This window comes from Berghia stephanieae, chromosome 2, assembly GCF_034508935.2.
Source record: "Berghia stephanieae isolate SIO BIC M18660-M18661 chromosome 2, UCSD_Bste_1.3, whole genome shotgun sequence".
NCBI classification, from domain to species: domain Eukaryota; kingdom Metazoa; phylum Mollusca; class Gastropoda; order Nudibranchia; family Aeolidiidae; genus Berghia; species Berghia stephanieae.
In genome coordinates this window covers 71,368,031-71,380,530 of record NC_088361.1, presented here as the reverse complement: position 1 = coordinate 71,380,530, position 12,500 = coordinate 71,368,031, and the positions used below count along the sequence as shown (strand labels likewise).

The 12,500-nt window shown below is 37.2% G+C and overlaps 1 protein-coding gene across 3 annotated transcripts in view; it reads left to right on the top strand.

Annotated features, from left to right (window-relative positions):
• Positions 1–12,500, top strand: part of LOC144965472 (NACHT and WD repeat domain-containing protein 2-like) — an 82,669-nt gene that overhangs the window by 29,254 nt on the left and 40,915 nt on the right. For all 3 annotated transcript variants that reach the window (XM_078900842.1, XM_078900844.1, XM_078900843.1), the window contains exon 3: positions 11,655–11,743. In XM_078900842.1, the coding sequence (XP_078756968.1) occupies positions 11,655–11,743 (89 nt within the window). The remainder of the gene's footprint in view (positions 1–11,654; positions 11,744–12,500) is intronic.

The following is a 12,500-nucleotide window of genomic DNA, read 5'->3' as shown; positions in this document are numbered from 1 at the left end:
GAAATACATTAAAGTCGTGATTTCTTGGGAAAAAATATTGTTTTCTAAAGAGCACTCACAACCTCTCCGTTCAAATGGGTATTGTCTGTCCATCAGACCTCCACGCAATTTCGCCATTCCATTTTATTCAAGGACATTGCAACTGGAATAATATTTCTGATGGGTCTGTGTAGATCATAGCCTTTATATAGGTAACGGAGATTTAATTTCTCCACATCGTAAAGATCTTTTTTTATTTGCCGCTTTATAGCATACCCTAGACAATGTACAACTTTTGCTTGTGCTTCGATGAAAGTAGTCAATTTTGAAGGACACCAATTTTATTAAAAATTTTCATCAATTTAAACAAGATGAAAAGACATCCATATTAGACAGTCTTTGGACACTTTATAGCGATATGAAAAGAGTAAAATAAACAGCATACGGGTGTGGCTTTGTGATTCTATGGAATGACACTCGCCATCGGATCGTTAGGTCCCGGATTCGAGTCCCGCTGTGAGCGGCGCAATGTTGAGTCCTTTGAAGGGGCTCTTTGCTCACATTCTCTCACCGTTCTCTAATATAAAATATTAATAAATGGATGGTCGTTAACAATGTTGTCTCCACCGAAAAAAAAATAACACTGCCTTTCAAGCGTCTTGTCTCGTCCTACATGTATAGTGTTGCTGTTGGATAGGAACACATTTGAGCACGTTAAGTGGGTATTGCTCTAAATCAATGCTCAAGTCAAGTTTAGAATCCTGACTCACATCCTTGCATAGACTCTCGCATAAAAGTAATCATAAAAACATTTCACATTTATTACCGTTTGGCCAATACACTGTATATAATATCAATGCCCATGTATTGGGCTAATAAATGTTTTCATGCAACATAATAAAATGTGTTTTTTCATGTTCTTTTTTAAGATTTTACCTCGGCGCTTTGGCTTTTTGATTTCTAACCAGGTTTCCTATTTTTCGTATTGAAATCCATCATTGTGATACGGGCGATAACCAAGAATGCAATGGAGACATAATAGAATCATTATACCGTCATGCCGGTTATCAGTTACACATCGATTTCCAATAACTTTGTTTTTGATGTGATTGGTGGCTGGATTGTTTGGGGAGCCATGTAGCATTCTTGGTCGCTAGATGGCGCTAGAGGACCGGAAAGAATGGTGTGGCCAATTCGAAATGATTAAGTTTTATGGGTTAATAATAGTTGATCTTAAGTGCACCTACTTACCTCCGTCTTCATCTATTAGGATTATAGTTGGTGGGTTCGATAACTAAAACCATAAAAACTAATATAAAATGGAATACCTTTGGTATATGATTTTTTCTGGACCTTGGTAAAATAAAGCAAGTATTGAGCTAAGAATGCCATGATAAAAACATTTTAAATTTTATGGCTTATTATTTCTAAGAGTGTGATATAGATAAGGCATCAACATAAATACGAACATTTATATAAAGCATTTCCACTGATTTACCATGCTCAATGCGGTTTACTACAATATTTACGATGTTTCATTCATTTCTCCAGCAGGCCTTATGGAACCATATATCTATTCCATACAGTCCTAGTCGCATGTAAGGCGTCCTTTTTGGACAAACACTCTAACAATATCCAAAACTACCCAATCCGGGTACCTATTCACATCTTAGTCGAGTGGTGTAAAGTGTGCAACCAACACCAAATGTCGGACACAACGTCAGGACCAGAATTCCCCACGACCACTGTCATTCATTCAGCCTCTGACCATGTCAAACATTGCTTGACATTTGTGACAAGACAAGACATCAAGTCATATAACCATCCTTATAAGACTCCATGCTTAGTTACCCATTACGTATGAATTTTGCTCTACGTCTTTTTATCGTTATATCAAGGGATATGAGTATTTTAATAATCAATCTATTGAGGCTTTTGAAATTAAACTAGAAATTCAAGACTAGGTTCTTCTTTTCGGTTCCATTGAGATAAGTTATTAAAAGGTCAGATTGTGTCCCATGTCAACATTCCAACAAATAATCTTTCAATAGAGAAATAAACCATCAAGTGATTGTCTGAGGGATGCATTTGATGATCAATTCGATATTTTGACATCTGTGCCAAATAAGGAAATATTTTACACGAAATTTAAAGAATGGAGGGATGAGAGGGGAGTAGTAGGTTAGGCCAAGAAAAAGCGCTAATTTTCTTAAAGAGTATGCCACATTCAATAAAGGATTTAAAATTACATTCCCTCGTTTTTCAAGGGAAATCCCCCAATCGACTTTCTGCATTCGCCCTGTCTCATCTCCTTAACTCTACTAAAATGCAAACCACTTAACCATTTCATTGCCGTAGTCAGGAAGGACAATTATTTAACATTTTGGCTAGAAAACTCGTCTTTCAAATATGGATCGATTTAGATAACCCTCTTCTTGGCAAAAACTCTCAAATCTTGGACCTCGAGGTGCAAGGTTGAGCGTTTTTGGCAAGATGAGAGTTATTTAATTCGATAAATATTTGGAGGACGAGTTTTCTGGCCAAACTTTTAAATACGTGTCTTTCCAGGGTACGGAAGTTAAAGAGCGAGAGTAATGGCCATTCAAAAGTTGACAAGAGTTTTAGGAATATTCAAGTAGCCTACTTTTTTCTTTATTGCACAATGACAATAATATTTTAAAAGTAATCTTAAATAAAAAAAATAATATTATGAATTTTATTCTTGCTGGCAGGATCCGATTACACTACACATTGATAATGCTTAACAAGTGATAATAAATCTTCGGAAACGTAATCACATTACTTTAATCTACACAACAATATGGAAATAAAAAGATTGTCTTTTAGAAAAAAAATATGAAAATAGTAAACTCGATTGCTATTCACATTAAACCACCATTGCTATCTAGGCAACTGTGGTTAATAATAATCTATTGAAATTTTTAAAAATCGACATCATGATAAGTAGCACTAAAATTTCATTTATATTACAAATATTGCTCTTCTTTGGTTCTGTATCATAGTGAAAAGAGACAAATTGGCAGGAATTTTGAATGAACTATAAACATGTCCTTATGGCGTTCGCTTCGCAAGCAAAGGACTACGTTACGATCCCTGATGCATTCATCTTTTCTGACACCCCCCCCCCCCCTCTCTCTCTCTCTCTCTCTCTCTCTCTCTCTCTCTCTCTCTCTCTCTCTCTTTCTTTCTTTCTCTGTCCATCCAGCATTAATTGGTAGATGGGTCTCCTTGATCTGTCTGAAAGCATTTTGCGATACACTAACGTCCAAACAAAAGGATAGCTGCCAGTTGCTATCGACCATTTACCATTATAGAAAGTGGGATAAACTCCAGCTCCATGGGTTTTATAGCGCGAAGGACTACTTTTTTCATCATCAAGTCTGAGAATACGCAAAGACTGTCTTTATTCATTAATTTAGATACCAAAGTCAAATAAACTGCAATGCACGTCATTTTCTACTGAAAGTGATAATTCAAATAATGGAAAGAATAAACAAATCTCACACGAAAGGAAAAGGGTAAGAGATGCGAGAACATAAAAAATGTACCCCAGATTAATTGACATTAGGGCAGTTGGCAGTGACCGCGATCATTCCATCATCATGGGACATTAAACTAAAAACACGTGCCTTTGATTTAATCCCCGCAACGCGGTAAAATCTACGTCATCATCGACCCAGATTCGTGTCTAATCATACGGAAAATTTCTTCGCGATCAAATAAAATCAAAAATCAAAACCAATATCAATTAAACGTTCAAAGTCGGAAATTGTTATGTTCCGTTATGTTACCGATTCCGATATTCGAACTGTTGATCGTAAAATTTTGCTTATAATCTCCTCACTTCCGTTGGCTTTATTTGTTCAACGGATTGGACACAGAGGCGAGAGAAAAATATCCGCCCCATTAAAGAAAAAGGAAAACACCCGTAGAATTCTACCTGGAAGGCTCAGCAACAATAATGTTACGATTTGCCCTATTTAGAACAGATTGGTCTAATCGTTGGAGCGTTCATTCTTGGTCGTACTCCAAATTCAATTGGTTGGTGTCGTATACGCCGGACCTGGGCATCTGAGTGTTCTTGAATCTTGAATGTTATCTCGGATGTCCCCGGTGAGAATATCCATTTCCACCCAGTTTTGCTTCTTTTTGTAAAGATATCGATGTCAATTGCTTCATTTCATCATGTGAAAGAATGGGTATTGTCTCCGTTTGGACGATTCTTTTGAGAAAACCAACTACTATTTCTAAACCACAGTATCTCATTCGTTCCATGATACTGGAATCAGGTTAACATTCGGTCATGTTATATGAAGAGACGTTTACCAAATTAATCTGATCATAAGAAAACACAGAATGTATTTTTGGTGGAATTCCGGGATTCTCCCACAAAAGTAGAGTTTCAATACCACCATAAGTGACGGTCAAGTTTTGCACAAAACATCATTTTTCCTGTACGTAGAAAAATTCAAATTAAAATGAACATTTAGACAACGCGTTTCCGCGGATTAATCAAGCTCAAAGCGCTTCACGATGTTTCATACCACAGTAGAAGACATGCAAATGCAATATTTATGCAAAATACAAGTACAGCGTTAATATTTTTGAGCAAGGTTAAATTTCAGTTTGTTTTCTTTAAATAATAGAAATAAAATAAAAACGTGTTGCTGGAGGAGGCCATTAAACAAATGGTACGAAAATCCGATAAGAGCCAGATAAAGTGAAAGAAGATGAAAAAAATGTCCGCCTTAAGAACTAGAATAGCACCCTCCGTCTATTTGAGAGAGAGAGAGAGAGAGAGAGAGAGGAGAGAGAGAGAGAGAGAGAGAGAGAGAGAGAGAGAATCGGGCACGTCACGTTTCTCTCTCTCGCTCTCTCTCTCTCTCCTCTCTCTCTCGCTCTCTCTCTCTCCTCTCTCTCTCTCTCCTCTCTCTCTCCTCTCTCTCTCTCTCTCGCTCTCTCTCTCTCTCTCTCTCTCTCTCTCTCTCTCTCTCTCTTCCACATGGTGATTGAGTCAATAAATATTGTTCCCCCGCTGATGGCAGAATAGTCGTAATCAAATCTAATAGTCTGTGCGAATGCATTGTATGTGGTCAGTGTATATCCCTCTCGAAACATTTCCGTCTGCATCATGGAATTAAGGCCCTTACAAACAAACCAATGGTACAATAAATGAGATATAACCATCTCATGTATCAATTGTGTGATGCCACTATGAAATGTTTTGGTTGCATTTATTATATCATGTAGTATATTATAATATTATAACATGTTCTTATTAAAAGTAACTTACTGAAAAGTTTTAATCATCCACTGGATGTTCAAAGCATTGGTCAGTCGAAGGTTAGTGTAATGATTAGTCGAATAGTCGTCTTGGTCGATTAGGTTTGTGAGATTGGGGTCGAGAATGTGTCATCTTGGACCTCATGCAAGTTTACGTCATGGGAAGAAAAGATCCCTGTCAATTGTTTTTCAGATATGTAATGTTGGTCCCTTAATAAGATATAATTCAGCCGTCTCACTCTCAAGAATGAAATAACGTACTAGAATGTAAACAAATGAAGGAAGATAGTTTTGAGTAGAATAGATAAATTAAATATTACTTACTTACTTACTTACTTAGGCCGCCCCTTGGGGCGCCCAACATGAGCCACAAGTCTTCGCCATTCTGTCCTGTCCTCCATAAGCGTACGCAGCTCCCGGGTGTTGTCCATTCCTGTGTCATCTAGCAGACAGTCAATGTAGGTTTTATTCTGCCTGCCTCTGCTTCTGGTTTTTTAAATTAAATATATAAAAGAGCAGTAGGACTTAAATAGATAACAATAAGTTACAGCCTATCGCCTTATATTGAAATCGAACTTATCTGTAAAAATAGGATGTTTTCATGTCCTTGTAGTAGGAATAAAGTCGTGCATTAGACCAATCATTGGTCTTAACATTTGCTATCGTCCTACCCTTTGCGAGCAAAGATCCATTTTGCTCTAACTTGACACCGTAATCTACAGTGCTCTCCTTGAGAGCATTAAAAATGATGTGACTTGGGCATCATTGAAGACCCCAGTTATATCGCCGTCAGTGTTCTCTTAATGAGAACCTTTAATTTCCTTGACAAAAACCCCCCAGATAATGATGCAGAGTTTGTGAATTCAAACAAAGCCGAGCTCGCTATTAAAAGGTCAAAAGCAAGTGTCGCCACTCCAAGTCAAGCATAATGAAAAGCGATGTGTTTAGAAGTGTTGGACTTAGTGGGCAGTACTTCAGCGGACTTTAACACTTAATTCCGTAATTCCGTAAATAATCCGCCTCTTGAGTTTGTTATATATGACGTTATGAATTTAACTATAAGTGAAAAGGAGTAGACTTGACCATTTGTGGTTAGGTAAACCGTCCTGACATATTTCATGATCACTCCAAGATTAGATTCAGGTCAAGAAAAAAAAAAAGAGAATACAAGAAGAGTACATTAGATAGATTGATAGATATTGTAAAGGATGGAGACATATAAACAAAAGGGAAATACAATATACATGCATGAGAGAGAGAGAGAGAGAGAGAGAGAGAGAGAGAGAGAGTGTGTGTGAGAGAGAGAGAGAGAGAGAGAGAGAGAGAGAGAGAGAGAGAGAGAGAGAGAGAGAGAGAGAGAGAGAGGGATACGTTTGCAGCCGAAAAGAAATGTGATATGTGCCCAAAATTAAGTGATAGAAAAATATTATATTGATCACTACCAAATGGAAAGTTGAACCGTTCGATCTTGCCATAACGTCATTGCCAATATCCAAGCCAGTCTCAATACTCGTTCTCTTTGTAACCTCTGATTACTTTACACTCAAGATATCGAGATATTCTGGAGATCGATGAAATCTACCCCCTAAGTATCGATCCGCAGGAAAGACACCAGCCCAGCCACGACTGTGAACGGACATTGACGCATATTTTAGTTAAATGTTTATGACATTATGTAACGAAATTTATGGTAGAAAAGTGAGCTGATATATCGCGCAATATCAACTAAAGATGCCCAAAGCGCTTTACAAATGGTCGAAAGCAAATAGCAGTACAGACTTAGGGTTTTGCGATTATTGTTCCCCTTTCAGTCATTGACTTAGCATAACGTCATTTGACTTTGTCCCAAGATGAAGTTGTACTGCTCTACCGGCGACATACGATGATAAATACAATGAACAATCATGTGTTAAACTAGTTGCTAAAAGTCTATGCAAAACTTCACAAATCATGACTTCTCTTCATCAAAAAAAAAAAAAAACAACAAACAAACAAAAACAAACAAACAATAGCTAAGACCTGGAACGGACACACAAGAAAAGAACTGAAATTGTCTACACTGCCACCTTCAATAATTAATTATGAATTAATTAAGGGTGTGTCTGAAGCACTGACAGGCAAATCAGAAATAGAAAAAAATCTTCTTTCAAATGTTAACGGCTTTAGGATCTAAGTAAAGACCTTTTAATTTGGTTAAAGTGCTGCTGACTATGACACTTATTTATGTATTAGATATTGATAGTCAGATTTTTAATAAGTGGCGTTGCTTTTCTTCTTTTTCTCAGCTGTCCCTCAATGCACAGCTGCAAAGATTTGGACCAATCTGTGAATCAATTTGTCTTAATAAAGAAGAATTTTTTCATTAATTTTAGAATAGAAAAGGATTTTGCTTATTATAGCTAAATTAAAATCGATAACGGGTTAGGATCGGAACTCATAGAAGATTTAAAATATCAAAATTATGACTTTTCCGCTTATCCATTGTGAAGGAATCCTTTAAAATGCAATGTCCGGTTAATTGAAACTTAAACGATATACATACATACAGTATTTCAAATGATTTAAGGCTAGAGATTTCATATCGGTCTTTGGTAATTGGATTCAATAGTCTGATGTCACGTGGCCCAGCAACGGCGGCCATCGTGGTTCTAAACAAAGAAAATCGGTACTTTTATTCTTCATGCCGGCTAGAACTTTTCATATGGCTTGTGATCAGAATATGTAAAAGTCAAAAGATTATCCGATTTATAATGTTTTGTTTTCCTCTGGATACGCTTTAATGCTCGTCGGAGAAATATTTCATAAGGGCGTCCGCCATTGTTCCGATAGTTTAGAGCCAGTTACTAAGTTACCTTGCGTCATTACGAGGGAAGTGACGCTACGACTGTTGAAGCGTATTGGGACATGATGTAGATAACATGCCATAAATAATAAATTTAAAATGTAATGCAAACTACATAAGTTGTAAGTTTATAACAGTTAAAGCGAATTGTTTTTATTCGGAAACAAGTGTGACGTGAACTCATAATCATTAGCCGGAACAAACGTGTCAGCACGAGGTTTTGGGGGAAAACGATGAATTCATTTCATACTGCGTTACTTGTTTACATATTTAACAGTGCAAAATCTCTAATTTTATGACGGTGGTTTTAGAGTAGTTTTTATCGGTCTTAAAGAAGATACTTTTTTGATATGGCACCAATACGGTCCAAAATCTATATTCAGATAAGAGAGATTGACTCAGAGGTTACAATTTTTTTTACAACTTTTGATAAAGGGACAGCTGAGAAAAACCAGAAAAACACGCGCCATTAATAAAAAAATCTGACAATAATACTCAATATTGTCAATTGAACGCTGCTCATGTAATTGAAAAATGTATCTATGCATAAAAGTTACATAGAGCATTTAAAGGTCTTTAGAACCTATTAGCTCTTAAACGATGCGATAGGATACGATACGATACAACCAATTTTGTGAAATGAGTAGCATGCCTGGCCAGTAAACACATAATCCTTAGGTACAGTTCTTAACCGAAAAATCTACGTTTTTGGGGGATGAATATTACTTGAATTTCTCTGATAATGTATCATGCATTCTTAATTATTTTGTCAGATTCTTATCTTGCGCCAGCGCCAGGTCCCAAATTCTTCACTTATACATTTTTAATCACTGCGATTCATTCAATAGATTCGTCAGCCTCGAACCTTGGTGTAATATTAAAAAGGTCAACAGTTACATGCAGGCTTTGTGGATCGGTGGGTCCTAGGTACGAGTCCCGCTATGAACGGCGCATAGTTGAGTCCTTGGAAAAGGCTCTTTCAGGGTACTCAGATGCAAAAAGAGTACCTGTCCGTTAACAGCGTTGTCTCCATCGGAAAAACCCCCAATTACTATCGACTTACAGGTGTCATGTCTCGTCTTACTTGTTTAATGGATTTTGCTCTACATAAAAGCTCACTGTTGACTAATCATTCACCCGCAGAGAGAGAAAAGGGTAGGGGGGGGGGGGGGGGCAATTTAGTAGTTGGACACTCAAACAAAACAATTCAGTTGAAATAATTTTCTCGTCCTCTGTCTGCCTAGGAGTGAATGGTGAATTGGTTCTGAAATTGATATAAAGAAAGTATTCAGAGGAAGTCCTAGTAGCAAGCAATTCTTAACCTTTGTTTCATTCTATAAAACCTATAAAAATCCTTGCTCATTAGGGCCACTATGCTTTCAAGAAATACTAGTCGTACGTTAAGGTGAAACCTAAATTTATAATAATAATATTACCAAAAAAAAGCATTAAACCCCGATTTATAGTCTTAGATTCCCCGTTGCAGGTTGACAGATTTTGGCGGGTAAAATTTCACCAAGGCCTTGTCTAATAACAGTCGAGAAAAACTTTTAATAAAAAGACATAATAACCTAGATTATTCAAGCTCGGATCCGACAGGAATTCAGTGTAGGAAGACAGAACGGAGAGACTGGAGGTAAATTCTGTCTATGCAGAATAGATCGAAAAGAGAGTGTGTGGGCGGAGGAGTCATTCTGTGGTAGCACAACTGACAATTTTATGGAATTCCATTGAGTTAATAAAGATATGTGGTCTTGTGGTATGAAATTCGCCTTCGGACTCGTAGGTCCTGGGTTCGAGTTCCGCTCTTTCCTTGGGAAAGGCTTTGTTCCTCACATTCTATTTCCATACTCAGTTGTAATGAGTATCTCGTTGTTAACAGCGTTGTCTTTGTGGGGAAAAAATGTAATATCGCCAAAACAAGGTCACGTCTTTATGTTAATTGTTGCTATTGGCTAGGGACCCTATGCAAAGTGTTTTGAGCACGTATAGTGAATATTGCTCTATATAAATGCTCTAATTTTCTTTTAGAACAGTCGCATAATGGCGTATTAGGTGTGGTGTGGCTCAGCGGTATGGTCTTTGTTTTTTACACCGGAGATGTCGGGTTTGATATCCTCACCAAAAATACCATGAAACCCTTTCAACGACCAAAAAAAAAATCTTCAGAAAAAATTGATCCGTTATTTGATTTGTGAAGCTTTGATTCCGAAGCTATCGGTAAACCGTTCAATCAATTCAATAAAAACAACCTGGCATTTATAAATTGAGTGCTGGTAATGTAGAATCGTAATGCGCTTCTGTTTACAATTCCAATAAGTCAATAAAGACTCAAATATTTGATGTTGGCAATGTCCTTAAGATGAACTTAATGATTTATAGTACTGATTTACACCACAAATTGGCGACTAATGCTTTTTAAACATCAAATTAAGAAATTAAGAAATTAAGGAGCAGGTACCGGTGTAAGATAGCAAGAAAGAAAAATACAAGAAAAAAAAACATCTCAAAAAATTAGTCGACCTCGACTGGGGATCGAACCTCAGACCTTCTAATTACCGGTAATCAGAAGGTCTGAGGTTCGATCCCCAGTCGAGGTAGACTGATGTTTTTCCCTGTATTTTTCTTTCTTGCTTTGTCTGGAACCTTTCATACACATTTGTTCAGATCTTTATCTTAATGCTTTTTAATGGCATCACTTATGTCGAGTAACCAGTCACGTAGTTGTTCTGTAAATAAAAGAAATTAAATAGTCGGTGACGACCAAAGGAAGGACACGATAAAGCTATGTTGGCGTCGTTTGTAGATTTGGCAGGGTGTCTCATTTCGTAACACAAGTAGTCCATCAGAACCATTAGGTCTCTGAAGTCGAAGTTTATCGTCGATTTATATAGTGTTAAACAGACAATAGCTATGGCGAGTTATAACAGTACTTTCCACCAGATCTAACAGAATCAGCCAACCAATCACTGATCTGCGTTGCTGTGGAAAAACACATGTTTAGAAATTTGGCTAGAAAACTGCTTCTTCAAATATAGATCGATTTAAATGACCCTCGTCTAAGCAAAAAAAAAAAAAAAAAAAAAAAAAAAAAATTACACCTGAGACGCCGCGAAGTACTGCACATTTGCTTCATGTGGTTTGATGACCGAGACTTTTCTATGGATGAGTTCATTCAGTCTGATAAAATCGTAATATAAATGTTTTATGTACGTATTTATTTGAATTTTCTAAAAAATTGTTTCCTTCTTGTTATTCTGAACCAAACCTGGATAATGCAAATGTTGTTGCTTGAAGCTCGAAGAAATAAATGTCAATAGTCAAATGGCATAGACGCCTCGATTTAATTATTGTTATCTGTCTTCGTCAGTTAAATTGAAGATTACACTCAATTTGTCTATTGTGATCTATTTGAACCAAACCTGTCAACTCACCTGCTCAATTTGAATCAAAATGAACTTTGGCGTCCATGGATACGAATACCAGGCATTTCTTTTTTTTTTACAGAGTGCTTCTCTTTCTGTTTCAGACACAACGTTGGAACGTAATAATTTGATGGAACAAGTCTACCCAAAATTAAAGGACTACTGTAGAGAGAAACATGGACTGGAATTTCAGGTATGTTCAAAAACTGTGTATAAATAATGAACTATATCGGAATGAAGAGAAGAAGAGGCTTGAGCTTAAGATTAAAAGGACATTTTTGGGGTTTTTTTCTTTTTAAACTTTAGAAAACAAAACGCGCTCTCTTTAAGCAAGTCAATTATTTTTTGCGTTTATATGGGGCAATGTTCAAGAAACGTGCTCAAAGCACTTTACAAAGGTCCCTGGCCAACAGCAACGCTTAATATGTAGGACGAGATATGATACCTGGTGGGCGATATTACATTTTTCTTTCCGACAAAGACAACGTTGTTAACGGTCTCGTACTCATTTTACACCTGAGTCCGGTGAGAGAATGGTATTAAGGAGCCTTTTCCAAGGACTCAACTATGCTCCGCTCAGAGCGGGACTCGAACCCTGGACCTTACTGACCGAATACTTGTGTCATGCCACCAGACCACAATTTTAAGCCTCAGTTTCACTCCGACAGAATAGCGTATTTAGATTGGTCAACTTAATTAATTAAACCTCAGTCTGTGCTCGTCAATTTGCGGCACGGACGCGTTTTGTTGTTGTCTTTGTTTTGTTTTTGTTTCGTTTTATGTTTGGGGGGGGGGGGGGGGGGGGGGGGGGAGTAGTTTAAGCGAGGTTTCTTTCCGTATAAGTGCCAAATTAAGGAGCAGGTACAAGTGCAAGATGGAGACCTTATAAAGTGTGCCGGGCACTGATTCAGACACACTTTTTCAGATATCTCTTATGTTCATCGACTGTT